A 17,138-nucleotide genomic window follows, 5' to 3' on the forward strand; every position below is an offset into this window, starting at 1 on the left:
TTGTGCTAGATCATTGAGAAAGCCCTGTAGTCTTCTTTTTTTGGAGGGATAGAGTGAGTTGCACAATAAAATCTTATTTCATTTTAATTTCATCCTTTATGTTTCTCTATTTTGTTTTATGTCTAGCCTAGTAGTATTTGAACAAATTAGTAAGTATACATATATTAAAAATTCAAACTCAGAATTTTTTTGCATATAGGTTATGATAAAAAAAATTTGGAGATCATAGGTCTAAACTGATATGGAACTAAAAAGTAAGTCCTGAGATATAAGGAAAATAAAAATCAAAGAACTCTTGCTCTTTAAGACAGTTGTAACCTCTCTTGAGTTATAAAATTACATGACTAGATCTGATCTTTCTTAGTTTTACACTTTTTTAGGTGTTTTTCATTTTGGTCATTTCCTAGGAATTTAGACCAGTTCACAATTTTGCATTCTTTAATTCTTAACCAGGTATACCTTGCAATTCATTTTTGAAATTCATGTTTTCTATCACACAGACTTTCTTTTTTGGGTTTGTTTATTTGTTTGTTTGTTTTTTGCAAGGCAGTAGGGTTAAGTGGTTTGCCCAAGGCCACACAGCTAGGCAATTATTAAGTGTCTGAGGTCAGATTTGAACTCAGGTACTCTTAACTCCAGGGCTGGTGCTGTATCCATTGGGCCACCTAGCCACCCTCCCCATACAAACTTTCTTTCAAGGCACCGTGTCTAATAACCATGACAAAAATGATATGATAGGAAGTTCTGAGACATATTTGAATTCTATAAAGAATTTAATTACAAATCATATAGGACACATATAGAAGGTTATTTATTATTGTAAATTTAACATGCTCAGTTTCTACTATGTAAAGTGTGGTGTCAATAACAAAATCTTAAAAGTTTGATTGAAAATAAAAATATACTTTATAGCAAAATAAGAACAAAAGTATGTTTGGACTATGTTCCTTTTTAAATGTTTTTGTATAATCTGTTTTTTGGTGTGGGTTTTTTTTTTTTTAGGTTTTTTGCAAGCAATGGGGTTAAGTGGCTTGCCCAAGGCCACATAGCTAGGTAATTATTAAGTGTCTGAGGCTGGATTTGAACTCAGGTACTCCTGACTCCAGGGCTGGTGCTCTATTCACTGCGCTACCTAGCCGCCCCTGTATAATCCATTTTTGTTCATTTAGATTAGACATGTGACTTTTTTCATTCTAGGGATTCCCTATAAAGACACTTCCTCTGCCAATTTAAACAGGTAGCTCGTCTATAACTTAGAGCTGCTTCCTGGAATGAGAGGTTAAGTGATTTTTCTCAAGGTCTTTAATCAGCATGAATCAGAGACAGGGTTTAAACCCTCACTCTTGAGGCTAACCTCTTAAATACTATGCCAGCATTTTTTGTTTTTTAAACCTCTTTGAACAAAATACACCCATACTTCTAAGTATCTATTATTTGACGGTTTTTGCTGATGACACCAAATAAATTCCAGCAGATGTAGGCAGTAGCAGTTAATAGATATTTTACAGTATAGACTTTATGTTATAATTTCCAGGAATTCATTGTAATGCTCCATAGATAGCCTTTAAATCATCCTAAGTGGCATTACTACTGAAAGTTTTAAGTGGTACATGTCACTAGTGTTATAGAAATTGCCTTGCAATTAAAATTATAAATGAGAAACCAGTTTGTACTCATTTGGTTCCTAAGGTTTTTCTCAAATACACACACACACACACAAACACAACTCCTAAAAGCTCAAAAATTATCTCAGCAGTAGGGGAACTCTCTGTATTCTATTGTAAATAACAGAATATTAAGAATATTTGTGTTTTCGTCAATGTAAAGCAGTGCCAGCATGGACACATCCTCTACCAATGCAGATTGATTTCATAAATTATAGTGCTTCTGGGGGTTTCAAATGGGAGCTCTTTAAAGTTTCTGCATTCAGATTTTTAAAGGATGTTAAGGATTTTCTGTTTTTAAACTTCATTTCATTGCCTGTTGATTGAAACTTGTTTGAAGATTCATTTTTTCCTTCTTGATACAGTGGTGAGAAAAACAGTAAGCTACAAATTTTTTTTAAATTTTTATTTCAGGGGAATATTGTTCTTACCAACTATGAATACCTAATTTTAAATATCTTGAGGTTTCGAAGTGATGAAGCAGATGATGTAAAGTTTGCTGTTCGAGAAAAGTATCCAGTTGATCATGCTAGGGTGAGGGAACCATTACTTTCATTGGAAAGGTAATTAATGCTTTATTTATAATAAGCCTACTTTATTTTGCTAGAGAAATAAAATTAGACTGTCATAATGTTATGATTTTAAATGTTTAGATCTATTTTCATTTAGATAAATTAGTCTAAAATGATAATTTAAGTTTCATATGTCTGTTAAGTTTATATGCATATGTGGTTGTTTCAAATAAATCCTATTTGGGGGCACAAATTAAAGACTTTGACATTTCTATTTCTTCATGAATGGTGGTAGTTTCCTCTCAAAAAGAGCAGGAAGTTATTATTTTGTAGAAAGGTGAGTATCTGGAGTGTGAGAAATTACAGGGTAGATCATTGAGACTGAGGAAAGATGAGGCTTACATATCATGTTCACAGTTTCTAGAGATCAATTAGTATACATCCCCAAGCTCTAGAAAAATAAGACAAAGTTATTAGAATATTGTTCTTGAACTTTTGTAGTGAAAGACTACCAAAACCTTGGTAAAATGTTTACAGTGAAATCTTGTAAAACATCTTAAATCTATCTTCTAATGATAATAAATAAAAGGTTGCTTTTTAAAATATTGCATTTGTTGATCAATTTTATTCTAACAGTATCATAAATCAGTTTATTTAAATAGAAATAAAGTATGAAATTGCTAGCAGTGAGCATTGTATTGATTATATAATTTTATTATAAAATTTGTTATAAAACATTAGATGATTCTATGAAATAGTTCACTTTATAAAATTTCACAACAGGTCATATTGCCCTTTGTTTCTCTAATCCAGTGTGTTGGGAAATTGTTATAATTTCTCATATTTTATCTTTAAAAAATAGAATTTTGTTTTAAAGCTTCCTGTGTTTTCTTTGAAAATAACTTTGTGATTTTTTGCCTGTAGCATTCCATGAAACATGAAATATTGTTACATAATACACATTATACATTAGGATCCCTGGAAGTAAATTTATATAAGAAAAAGCAAGGGTCAGCTATTGACACTTGTTCTGTAATTGTAATTTGATGGTGAATCTAAGTTTGTGCATATTTGTTTTATCATCAGAATCATAGTAATAAAGACAATTTCCTCATTTTCTCTAATTACTCATAATAGACATTTGCATTAAAAAATAAAGCAACCTGAAGAGACACAAATTATAATATTCAGCTAAAGTTACTGAATTTCATTTTATTTTGAATTACAAATTCTCTCCTTCCCTGAATGTCTTCCCGAAATATTGAGAAGAAATACAATACTCATTAGACATATGAAATCATACAAATCATATATCATTAGTCATGTTCACTACCATCATCAAAAAAGAGAAAAATATGCTTCAGTCTGCACAGTTCATCAGTTCTCTATTTGGAGGTGGACAACATTTTATTTCATAAGCCCTTTGGAATTATATTCAGTTGTATTGATCAGAATTAGTCTTTCAAAGTAGAATATCTTCATAATATTATTGTTACATTGTTCTCTTGGTTCTGCTCACTTCATTTTGCATCAGTTCATTTAGGTCTTCCCATATTTTTCTTAAACCATTCCTTTCATCATTTCTTACAGCATGATTTTATAGTGTTACATTCAAAGACCATAGCTTGTTCAGTTTTTCTCCATTTGATGGTTCAGTCAAAATTAAAAGTCAGTTGATTGTGTCATAGACGTTACTAGATTTTATTAATAAAGGTTTCTTATTAGTCCAGGTTAAAATATTTCCAGAGATCAGTTTTAGCTGTCCTCTACATTAGCTGAATGCATAATATGTGATCAACTAAGAAAATGAAGGGGAAAACAAGTGACTCTTTGTGTCCACCACCATATAGAACTTTGAAGTTCTAGAATGGAATTTGAAAAAATGACATTTTTGTAATTGAATTTTGTCTAGAAAAAGCTGCTTTCCATAATGTGAAAATATCACAGAGAACCATGTGCGCATTTTTTTCCTTCTCTGAAAGTCAGTTTTTTCTAGATAACGTAACTCTTAAGTAAATTAAAGAGGAAATTCTTATCTTTCCATAGATTAACTGAAATAATATCCAGTGCACCTGAAGGAGAACAATTAAAGAGGATTCTTAACCCATATTTCTGTGAGTAATGCTCTATATTTCAATGTTATATAAGCAATAATGAGTAATAGTAATTTAGAATAATGTCTTTAAGAAAATAGGATTATATTAAAAAAATTTTTGAGGGGAAGAAAAAACTCCCAAATAATATATTTCCCACAAACTAGGCAAGTGAGAGGATCCATTGTATTGGGGCCATCTGCAATCATTTTGACTTTTTTTCTTGTCACTGAACTTCAAGGACTGGAAGACAGAGGCTGATAACTTGACACAGCTCTGTCTCACTTAAATCCAATTAATGAACAAGTTAAAACATTACTTATAATTTTAATGGTCCTCTTTGAAAACGAAAGATGAACAAAAAGAACTCACTTGCCTACTTTTTTATCTTTATGCATAAGTATTTACAAATCAAAATCTTGTTTTTGTTCAGTTTTTTTTTTTTAGTTAAGTCTGACTCTTAATGATACTGCTTGGGTTTTTGTTGGCAAAAGATACAAGAGTGATTTGCTATTTCCTTCTGCTCATTTTACAAGTGAGAAAATTGAGGGAAACATGGTAAGTGACTTGCTCAAGGTCACATAATTAGTATCTGAAGCCAGATTTGAACCCAGGAAGATGAGTCTTCCTGATTCTAGTCCTGGCACTTCCTAGCTACTTCCAAAAAAAAATTTGTATGGGTATAAAGAGATATCATTTATAAAAATATGAGAAGGAAAAAGCCAAGCTTTCATAGATAATTTTCAACATCTTTACAGTCATACAGTTGATTAAAACAGAATACGAACACAATCAAACAACAAGCATTTGTTAAGCACCTGGCAGGCTCTGTGCTAGATGCTGGAAATACATAGACAAAAATGAAACAGTCTCTGCCCTTAAGGAGCTTATGTGTTAAAATAAGGGAACAAAAGCAAATATATACACAAAATATATGTAAAATGGGGGCAGCTAAGTGTTGCAGTGGATAGAGCACCGGCCCTGGAGGGAGGACCTGAATTCAAATCCAGCCTCACACTTAATCATTAAATAGCTATGTAGGACAAGTCATTTAACCCCATTGCCATAAATTAAAAAAAATACATAAAATAGCAGATTCATGATGCTTATGTGGTCATTCTAGGACACCCAAAGTTAAATAGACTTCAAGTAGGCTGCAGTAATGTTCATTAATATAGCTCTGAAAAGTATGATCATAGCAGGAGATGAACTTGTTCTAAGAAAAAGGGTGAAATCCTGAGGAAAGGCACTTAAGGTGAGCTTTGAAAGAAGTGAGAGATTCTAAAAAACAAAGGTGGGGAGTAGAGAGAAGTCATGACATAGGGGACAACCTGTGCAAAGGCTGGGTGATTAGGGGTGGCTAGGTGGCGCAGTGGATAGAGCACTGGCCCTGGAGTCAGGAGTACCTGAGTTCAAATCCAACCTCAGACACTTAATAATAACCTAGCTGTGTGGCCTTGGGCAAGCCACTTAACCCCATTTGCCTTGCAAAAACCTGGGTGATTGGTCATGGAATATCATATGTCAGAGACCCAAATGGGCTGGTATGGTTGGATATCTGTTGCCAGAAGAGGAGTAATAGATCTGAAAAAGTATCAATTAGCCAACAAGTATTTATTAAATACTTATCATTTACCAGGAATTATGTTGAGCACTGAAAATGCAAAATAATGAACAAAACAATTCCTGCCCTTTATGGAGCTTACATTCCAATTGGTGGAGGGAAAAAGAAATATTAGTGCATAAATACTTAATAAATATATACTCATACATAAATAAATACTCAGAAGATACAAGCTGTGTGAATGGAAAGTAACTTTAGAAGGGAAGGCAGTAGTGCAGATGGGGAGGGAGGACAAGGAAGACTGCCTACAACTCAGGAATTCAGGGAAACTAAGTGGTGATAGTTGAGGAAGAAGAACATGCAGTAGACATAGATGGGAGATGCAGCATCATGTGAGAAGAACAGCAAATGAACCAGTGTGGCTGAATTTTGGAAGGTATGGAGACAAGGTATGGGTAAGAACACTAGAAAGATAAGAAGGAATCAGGTTATGAAGAGTTTTATATACTAAACCAAGAGGTTTAAATTTGATCCTAAATGTCATGGGGGTCTTTGGAGTTTACTGGATATCAGGTACTATGATTAGAGCTATACTTTAAGAATATCACTTTGGTAGCTGTGTGAAGGGTGGATTAGAATTGGAAGAGATATGAGGCAGGGAGACCCCTTAGAGGGATATTGAAATAGGGCCTGAAGTAGATTAGAGAAAAGGGGACATGGGGAATGATATGGAGGTAGAAATGTCAATGTTTGCCAACTGATTTGATTGAATGAATAAGAGTCAAGAGTCAAGAGTGATACCAAGATTTTGAACTGAGACTGGGAATGATGAAATATAGTACTATAGTAATAGGGAAGCTCAGAAGAAGGGGTGAGTTTGGAAGTAAAGCTATGCTTGAGTTCTGTTTTGAACATTTTGAGTTAGAGAGGCATAAAGACTGTCCAATTCAAAATGTTTAATAAGCAGTTGGTCATGTAGGACTAGAGTTCAAGAGAGAGATTGGGACTGAACATAAAGATCTAAGAATCATAAGCATAGGGATGGTAATTGAACCCAGGGAATTACTAATGAAAATAATGAGATAGGAAAGAAGAAAAAGAAAAGAGGGCCCTGGACAAAACCTTGGAGAACACCCATAGATATTTGGTGTGATATAAATGAAAAGCCAGAAAAGAGACTGAGAAAAAGAGCATTAGATAGATAGGAAAACCAAGGGAGCTTTAGTGTCACAAAAAACTCAGAGGAGAGAAATCCAGGAGGAGAAGATGATCCTGCCAGTAGGTCATCTTATAGGAGAACTGAGAAAAGGACATCACATATGACAATTAAGAGATCATTGGTAGGGCAGCTAGGTGGCGCAGTGGAGGGTGGCTAGGTGACACAGTTGATAAAGCACCTGCTCTGGAGTCAGGAGTACCTGGGTTCAAATCTGGTCTCAGACACTTAATAATTACCTAGCTGTGTGGCCTTGGGCAAGCCACTTAACCCCGTTTGCCTTGCAAAGAAAAACCAAACAAAAAAACCTAAAAAAACCAAAGAGGTCATTGGTAACCGATGAGAGCAATTTCAGTTAAATAAGGAAGGTTGGAGTCCATATTGCAGAGAGTTTAGAAGAATGTGAGATACACACACACACACACACACACACACACACACACACACACACACACCTTTAAGGATTTTCGCTGAGAAAGGAATGTGAGATATATAGTAGGGTAACTAGAAAGAATGGTAGGATCAAGTGAGTTTTATAGATGGGGGTATGCTTATAGGCAGCAAAAGTGATTGGCCTAACAATCTAGGAATAATTCGTTTACAAACTTCATTTTACTTAGGCTGTGATATGAAATTGACTGTCAGGTCCAGTAAGTTAAACCTGTGATAAGTACATCAGACAGTGAGTTAGGCCCAAAGATGAATGGGATTGCATTTGGGAGATGATTCCATACTTTGAGTAACTCTAAACTTTAAACATGAAAATATCTTAAAAACATGGATTTGGAGTCATTATAGGCTACCCAGAGTCAAGTAGGCTTCAAGTAATGATCCTCATTAACAGCAGCTCTGAAATGTATGATCACAGCAGGAGGTGGATCAGTCAGGATAAGAGAGCATGAAATAAAAGATGGACGGACGGCTTAGTTGCTGTACTACTACTGAAAAATATATTTACCTAGATAAAACTCTTAGGCATACTTTCCATAGAAGATTCACGGGAAAACATGATCAAGAATTACACAGAATTAGAAGATGTGGATGAGTTTATTAGTTTTTGCAAGGTCATAGATCCCTTGAAGTTTATAGAGTAATGTAATTTAATGCTTTTTTCCTAAATTGGCAAAATGTACTACCATAAAATTTATGTTATATAGTTTTAGAAATCAGCATTTTGACCGATATAAATATAAATAGCACAGCTTTTAGGAGAAAGAGACTGAGAGAATGAATGAATGGTTAGATGAAACAGTATTATCAGAGCAAAAATTCTTTAGTTGAGAAGATTGTCACTCTCTCCTTCAGATTCAATACCCCTACAAATTCAGTTATATAACCTAGGAGAATAAGAAAAACGTGGCATAACATCTTTTTTTTTTTTTAGATTTTTGTAAGGCAAACGGGGTTAAGTGGCTTGCCCAAGGCCACACAGCTAGGTAATTATTAAGTGTCTGAGGCCTGGTTTGAACTCAGGTACTCCTGACTCCAGGGCCAGTGCTCTGTTCACTGTGCCACCTAGCCTCCCCCATGGCATAACATCTTTTCAAGAAGTATTTACTAAGAATCTTCTCTTTAGGGGTGGCTAGGTGGCTTAGTGGATAAGGAGTCAGGAGTACCTGGGTTCAAATCCAGTCTCAGACATTTAATAATTACCTAGCTGTGTGGCCTTGGGCAAGCCACTTAACCCCGTTTGCCTTGCAAAAAAAAAAAAAGAAGAATCTTGTTAGCTTTTTTTTTAGGTGGTTTTTTTTTTTAGGTTTTTCTGCAAGGCAATGGAGCTAAGCGGCTTGCCCAAGGCCACACAGCTACGCAATCATTAAGTGTCTGAGACCGGATTTGAACCCAGGTATTCCTGACTCCAGGGCCGGTGCTTTATCCACTACACTACCTAGCCACCCCAATATTCCATTCTTTATACTTTATTAATAAATATCTCATTTGTATAATACAGAATTATCTGGAGTTAAGTCTTTTCTCCATTTCATGATTAAACCTGAACTTCGTGGTGAAAAGTTCTGATAGGTTCTGTCAAGCTGGAAAGGTTCCAAATTTCAGGTCTATTCTCTGAAGAAGAAAGTGAGAAAATGGTGGTGAATTTATTTTAATGGTGACAGACTAATTGATTTCAATGATGAAAACTTATGAACAGATGGGTATATATAATGACCTTGAGTTTTGTGATGGTGGTAATGACACAGAAGGTGCTAAGAAACAAAAAATTCTTAGAGAAGTCTATAGATTTCATTTTAGCTTTTGGTATTCTTAATTCCTAATCTTTATCAGGAATTTTCTGGAGGAACCTGGCTATATCCATACTGATGTTTTGAGGATGGATGGTAATAGGAGATAAATAGAAATTTCAGTAAAATAGAGGATGCTTGTTGGAGCTCTCTGCTAAGAGCAGAGCTGCTGATACTTTGATGACTTCCCTTAGTGATAATTTCATTTAAAAAGTAGTAGAACTATCAAGGTCAGATTCTCACTAAAAGGGAGGAACTAGTTGCCAGAGTAGAAATAATGAGAACTGTTGTGGCAAATCATCACTCTCCTAGAGCTTGTGTTAGAGGAGTATAATTACAGGTGAAGTCTGACATTTACTCTAGACTTAGAAAAAAGCATATTTGAGAAGTTCAAAGGAACTAGTTTTGTGGCACAAAAAATATCAAATTCTGTTAGTAGGCAGATTGTTCCAATTTTATTTCTCATGGATTTGAAACTAGATGCTTCATTCCCTTTTCCGAACAATGGATCCTAAATTAGTATTATGAATTTAATAAATTTTTTAAAAAATTATATAATTATTTTATTTGTTTTTCAATTATATGCGATGGTAGTTTATACCGATCATTTTTTTTGCAAGGTTTTGAACTTTACAATTTTTTTCTCCCCTCCCTTCTACACCCAACAAAAGGCACTCTGATATAGTCTTTACATTTGCTTCTGTGATACTCATAAATCCAAATTGAATGTGTTGAGAAAAGAAGTAGATCCAAAAGGAAGAAAGAAAACATTAGAGATAGCAAAATTACAAAATACATGTGACAACTTTAAAAAATTGAAGATAAACAGCAAAATATGTATGTGTGTATACCTGTATGTAAACTTATAAATAAAAATATAATATGCATGTATGAATACAAAAAAAAATTGAAGATAATAATCTTTGGTCTTTATTTAAACTCCACAGTTCCTTCTCTGTATACAGGTGGTATTCTCCATCACAAATCCTCTAGAATTGTTCCTGATCATTACATTGATTGAGTGAGCAAGTTCATCAGAGTTGATTATCACCCTATGTTGTTGCTAAGGTGTATAATGTTTTTCTGGTTCTGCTCATCTCATTCAGCATTAATTCATGCAAGTCTTTCTAGGCTTTTCTGAAATCCTGTCCTTCATTATTTCTTATAGAACAGTAGTCTTACATCACATACATATACCACAATTTGTTCAGCCATTCCCAGTTGATGAGCATCCCCTCAATTTCCAATTCTTTGCCACTACAAAATTATATGGCTGCTATGAATATTTTTGTACAGTGGGATTTTTACCCCTTTTCATAATCTCTTCAGGATTCAGACCCAGTAGTGGCATTGCAGGATCAGAGGGTATGCACATTTTTGTTGCCCTTTGGGCATAATTCCAGATTGCTCTCCAGAAAAGTTGGATCCCTTCACAACTCCACCAACACTGTATTAGTGTCCCAGATTTTCCCACATCCCTTCCAACATTGATCATTGTCCTTTCTGGTCATATTAGCCAATCTGAGAGATATGAGGTAGTACCTTAGAGTTGCTTTAATTTGCATTTCTCTAATCAATGATATAAATTAACATATTAAGCACATTCTATGTGCTCATTACTGAGTTAGGCACCACAGATAAAAGTACAAAGAATAAAGCAATTCTTATTTGAAAGGACCTTACATTCTCTTTAAAGAAACAAGAAGTATATAAGTAAATATGTTTGGCATTAAACAAACAAACAAACATAAATAATTATCAAATTGTTAATTACATGGTAGTTTGGAGGAAAGGACACAAGCAGTTAGAAATATTAAGAAAGGCTGCTAAAGGAAGAGAGAGGGTCTGAGGTAAAAATGGAACATATTCCAGTCAGGGGGAATGCTATTTTGCAAAGAAGCAAGTATTCCTTGAGGAACAGAGAGAAAGCAAGATTGGCTAGATTGTGGAGTATGGGAAGGGAATGATGATTAAAAATTAATTTTAAAAAAGTGGTTAAAATGTTAAGTGGGGGGCAGTTAGGTGGCGTAGTGGATAAAGCACTGGCCTAGGAGTCAGGAGTACCTGGGTTCAAATCCGGTCTCAGACACTTAATAATTACCTAGCTGTGTGGCCTTGGGCAAGCCACTTAACCCCATTTGCCTTGCAAAAACCTAAAAAAAAAAGTTAAGTGGGGGCCAGTTTGTGAAGGGCTATGGATGCTTAATAAGATATTTAAATTTTATTTTAGAGGCAATAGGAAGTCACTGGAGTTGACTGAATAAGAGAGTCACATGGTCAGACCTTGCTTAATGAAAATCACTTTAGCAGCAGCTAAAGAGAGACTTTAATGTTTGAGAGACTTTTGGCAGACCAGTTAGAAAACTGTTGCAGTAATCTAGACAAGACGTGAAGAGGGCCTGAACCAAGGTTATAATTGTGTGAGTCCAGAGAAGAGATTATGATAGTTGAAAAGATAAGATTTGGCAACTGATTGCATATGTATAGTGAGGAACTGCCCTTGTTATGAGACTGAAACAATCATCATGCCTTAGACAGAAGTAAGAAAGTTTGGAAGCATCCAAAACATCTAGTTTGGAATGTCTAACAATAGGCAACTAATGATGGGATTGAAGCTGAGAAGAATGACTGGGATTGAACATATTTATTTGTGAGTTACCTTCATGGAGATGACATTTAAATTCCTAGCAACTGATGAATATAGAGGGAGAAGAGGCAGCCTGTAAGTTCAGAACCTTGGAGAATTCAGAACAGATTACATAGGGGACATTAGATAGAAGACTCAAGAAAAAATACTATCACACACAAAAAGATTATCTAGAAGGAAGGACTGCATATAAATTGAGAGAGAGAGATGAGGACTTAGAACAGACCTTTAGATTTGGTAATTAAAGAGTTCATTGAAGAACTTTGAAGAGAGCCCTTTTGTATGCATAGCTTGTAAAACATAAAAATAAGAAAGCAGGAAAGGTACATTTTTAGGTGCAGGTAAAGAATTATTTTTTTACTCTATTCCTTATATTTGCCCTTTAATAGACAAGAAAATTTTTAGCAATTGGTGTTCTGGTACAGATCCTTTCTTTATGACCTCCTTTGGAATTTTCTTGGAGAAGATACTGGAATGATTTGCCATTTACTTCTGCAACTCATTTTATAGCTGAGGAATTGAAGCAAACAAGGTTAAAAATGACTTGTCCAGGGCACATATCTATTAAGTATCTAAGGTCAGATTTGAACTAAGGGAAAAAAGTCTTCCTGGTTTCATATCCAACATTTTATCCATTGCAACACATAGTTGCCCAATACAAATTCTAGTATTTGCTGTGCTTGGAATCTGCCTGTGCCTCTTCATTTTATACAGACACCGAGAATCTTTTCTTTAGTTGTGGATTGTAAGGATTGATCCAAACCAGCTTCTTCTATTTGTCAATTAGCCTTAACATTGTTTTGTAGGAAAGCTATGGAGGTTAAGGGAGGAAATATGATTAAAACTGTAATGTTAGCAGGGCCAGGAAGAGGCAAGAGAAGAAGTTGGTAGATTTTGTTAGTGATTTTTGAAGATTCCTTATTGATCAAGGAGGACAAACTGAGGGTAAAGACCAATGGAAAGTATAATATATCATTCAGATTCACTGAATAAAATTGAGAGGGAGGCAGAGGTTATTATTTTCAAGGCACCAGACTAGGCAATAAGGTTTCAAAGACAAAATAGAAAACAATCCCTGTCCTCAAAGAGCTTATAGAACTTGAGCATTTAAACAGATAAATAAAAATCATTTGAGAAAGAACAATGCACTAAATAATTGGGGAATCAGAAAAAGTTTCCTGTAGTAATGGATCTGAGTTGAACCTTGAAACTAAGTATTCTCAGAGATTCAGCTGAGAAAGGAGTGCATTCCATGTGTGAGCGAACAGCTTGTAGAAAGGTATGATGGTGGAAGATTTCAGGAACCAATAAGTAGGCCAATTAAGAGGAACTCTGTGTACAGAACCTGGATATGTTGACAAGGAAGGAAAGTGGATATGTGAATAACTGAACTGTGATACATGAATAGAAAGGAATATTATTGTGCTTCGAAGAAATAATGAATATGAGAAATCAAAAAAGTTTAGTAAAACTTAGATTGAGCAGAACCAGAACAACTATAAGGGAAAAGAAAAAACACTGAAGGACTTAAATATTCTGAATAATTCAGTGAACCATTCCAGTTTCTGGGGACTGACAATGAAGCAAGCAGACTCAGTGAGTGATGTGTTTCTGCCTTTGTGTTGATTTGTTCTGCTTGACTGTGATTAAAGGTAGAGTTCTATAGTTTTATTTAGTGGAGGGGCAGGTAGGGAGACATGGGGATATGACAATGATATTAAAAAAATAAATATCAATGATTTTTTTTTTAAAGAAAGATAGACCGGACCTAAGCTGGGAGAGGCTTTAAATGCCAGAGAAATTAATATTTTATCCTAAAGGCAATAGGGTATCACTGGAGATTTTTGAGCAGATTAGTGACTTCATTAAACATGAGCTTTGAGATTATTTTGACAACTATATGGAGCATGGATTGGAGAAATGAGAACCTGGAAACTCAGAGACCAATTGAAAGCACCCCACTCCCCCTTTACCAAAACAATCTCCAAATTTGGAGAAATAAAATGATAGTAATGTTAGTTGGTTACACATTGGATGCTCAATACTTACAAAATTGAAATATTCCTTGTCTCATATAACTCATGTGGAGTTGATTATTTTTTTATTTTTTTAAAGATTTTATTTATTTTGAGTTTTACAATTTTTTTCCCTAATCTTGCTTCCCTTCCCCACCCCCTACAGAAGGGAATTTTCCAGTCTTTACATTGTTTCCATGGTAAACACTGATCCAAATTGAATAAGAGAAATTATATCCTCATTTCTACCTTTCTGCAGCTGATCATTAGTTTTTTATATCCTAGTACACGGTCAATTTTTGTATAAGTTCCACGTACTACAGAGAAAAAGGTATATTCCTTTCTATCCCCATTCAGTTTCCTTCATAAGTCTACCATATCTAGTTTTTCTAACAATCTATTTACCTCCTTAACTTCTTTCTTGTTTATTTTATGATTCGATTTATCTAGATCTGAAAGCGGGAGGTTGAGGTCTCCCACTAGTAGAGTTTTGCTGTCTCTGTCTTCCTGTAGTTCTTTCAGCTTCTCCTCTTAAGACTTTGGATGCTGTCCCATTGGGTGCATATATATTCAGTATTGAAATAACTTTATTGTCTATGGTACATTTTGGGAGGATAAAGTTTCCTTCCTTATCTCTTTTAATGCTATCTATTTTTGCTGCTGCTTTGTCTGAGATAAGGATTGCTACCCCTGCTTTTTTTACTTCAGATGAAGCAAAATATATTTTGCTCCAACCTTTTACCTTTACTCTATATGTATCTCTGCTTCAAATGAGTTTCTTGTAAGCAGCATATTGTAGGATTTTGGTTTTTAATCCACTCTGCTATTTGCTTATATTTTAAAGGAGAGTTAATCCCATTCACATTCAAAGTTATGATTACTAATTCTTTATTGCCCTCCATGCTATCTTCACTCTGTTTGTATTTTTCCCCTCCCCCTTTATCCATATTCCCCAGGATTTTGTTTCTGAATACCACCCCCTTTAGTGTGTTTTCGCTCCCATATCACCCCTCCCTTTCTTTCCCCTTTCCCTTTTTCCTTCCCTTCCTTTTGTTAGTTCACCTTCCCCCCCTCCCCCTCCCTTTCTCCATTTCCCCCTTCCCCTTTTCCCCTTTTAATACTTGAAAGGTTAGATGTTTTTTAAGTTAACTAAGTATGTGTAAATTGACTTTAAGCCAAGTCTGATGAGAAGAAGATTCAGGTGTTTCTCATCTCCTCCCTTCTTCCCCTCTATTACCATAGGTATTTTGTACCTCTTAGTGTAATGAGATTTACCCCATTCAATCCCCTCCCTCCTCCCGTCCCTTTCCTGTCTCCCTTTTTAAGGAGGTAGTGTTTTTTAGATCATTCTATCTGAGTCATAGAAAATTCTGAGTATCTGTCACTTCTAGCTAAATATATTCTATCTAATAGAGTTAAAATTCTTGAGAGTTATTAGAGTCTTTCTCCCAAGTGGGGTTAAAGCTAGTACATCTCATTGGATAGCAATCTCATGGATAGGTCATAAATGTCCATCACTTCTGGCTAGGTATATTCTCTCTATTAGAGTTACAATTCTCAAGATTTATGAGAATAGGGGGCGGCTAGGTGGCGCAGTGGATAGAGCACTGGCCTTGGAGTCAGGAGTACCTGAGTTCAAATCCGGCCTCAGACACTTAATAATTACCGAGCCTTGTGGCCTTGGGCAAGTCACTTAACCCCATTGCCTTGCAAAAACTAAAAAAAAAAAAAAAAAAGATTTATAAGAATCTTTTTCCCCATGCTGGAATATAGGCAATTTCAACTTATTGGATAGCAGTTTTTTTTTCTTTTACCACCCCCCCTTTTTGTTTTACCTTTTCATGTGTCTCTTGAACCTCCTGTTTTATGTCCAAATTTTCTATTTAGCTTTGGTCTTTTGATCAGGAATTTTTGGAATTCTTCCATTTCATTAAATGTCCATCTTTTTCCCTGGAAGAGAAGGCTCAGCTTTGCCGGATAGTGGATTCTTGGCTGCATTCCAAGCTCCCTTGCTCTTTGAATATCTTGTTCCAGGCCCTTGGATCCCTTAATGTTGATGCAGCCAGGTCCTGTGTAATCCTTACTGTGGCTTCTTGATATTTAAATTGTTTCTTTCTGGCTGCTTGCAGGATTTTCTCTTTTATCTGATAGTTCTGGAATTTGGCCACAACATTCCTTGGTGTTTTCATTTTAGGATCTTTTTCTGGAGGGGATCAATGTATTCTTTCAATAACTACTTAGTTCTCTGGTTCCGTGATATCAGGGCAGTTTTCCATTACTAGATCCTGTAATATTAAGTCCAGACTTTTTTTTTTTTCTCTTCGGTGTTTTCAGGAGCTCCAAATCCTTTCAGGTTGACCCTCCTTGACCTATTTTCGAGGTCAGGGGTTTTGCTGATGAGGTATTTTAAATTTTCTTCTATTTTTTCCACTTCTTTATTTTGTTTAACTGGCTCTTGCTGTCTCATGGAGTCATTAGTTTCTGCAGACTCCATTCTTTATTAACCTTTTGCAACTCCTTTTCCAATTGGTCAATTCTACTTTTGAAAGAGTTTTCCATTTGACCAATTGAGGTTTTGAGAGAATTATTTCCTTTTTGCATTTGACCAATTGAGGATCTGAGAGAATTATTCTCATTTTGTATTTGTCCAATTGATGATCTGAGAGATTTATTCTCATTTTGTATTTGTCCAATTGTATTTTCTAAGGATTTGTTTTCTTGTTGCAAGGTATTAATTGTCTCTCCCCAATTTTCCAGTTGATTTTTAAATTCCTTCCTTATTTCTTCAAGGAAGTCTTTCTGTGCTGAAGACCAAATCATATTCTCCCCAGAGGTTCTAGGTCTCTCTGAGTTAGGGCCTTTCCCTTGCAAGAATTTTTCTATGGATCCACCTTTCTGCTGACCCTTCTTCATTTTGCTAAGACCTTGAGTTGGGGAGGGGCTGCTTTACATGGGCTTGGGATCACTAGAGGCTTTACTCACTGAGTACAATTTCTGTGGCTGGCCAATAGGAGGTGCTGGTTGCTTTCTCTGGAGTGTCTGTGACCTTGATTGAGACCTTCTCCCTTAGCTTGAAGGGTGGGGTTGGAGCTAATGAATCCTTTTGCCTTCAGTCAATGGTGGGTTTTACCTTGGGGTGAGGTCATTCCTCTCCTTATTGTCAGCTGGGCTGGTTCTTCTGCTCACA

General features: G+C 35.3%; 1 protein-coding gene across 2 annotated transcripts in view; it reads left to right on the forward strand.

Annotated features, from left to right (window-relative positions):
- Positions 1 to 17,138, forward strand: part of NEMF (nuclear export mediator factor) — a 78,039-nt gene that overhangs the window by 6,307 nt on the left and 54,594 nt on the right. For both annotated transcript variants that reach the window (XM_074236009.1, XM_074236010.1), the window contains exons 5-6: positions 2,079 to 2,227; positions 4,223 to 4,290. In XM_074236009.1, the coding sequence (XP_074092110.1) occupies positions 2,079 to 2,227; positions 4,223 to 4,290 (217 nt within the window). The remainder of the gene's footprint in view (positions 1 to 2,078; positions 2,228 to 4,222; positions 4,291 to 17,138) is intronic.

The sequence above is a fragment of the Macrotis lagotis genome, chromosome 4, assembly GCF_037893015.1.
Source record: "Macrotis lagotis isolate mMagLag1 chromosome 4, bilby.v1.9.chrom.fasta, whole genome shotgun sequence".
In the NCBI taxonomy this organism is placed as follows: Eukaryota; Metazoa; Chordata; class Mammalia; order Peramelemorphia; family Peramelidae; genus Macrotis; species Macrotis lagotis.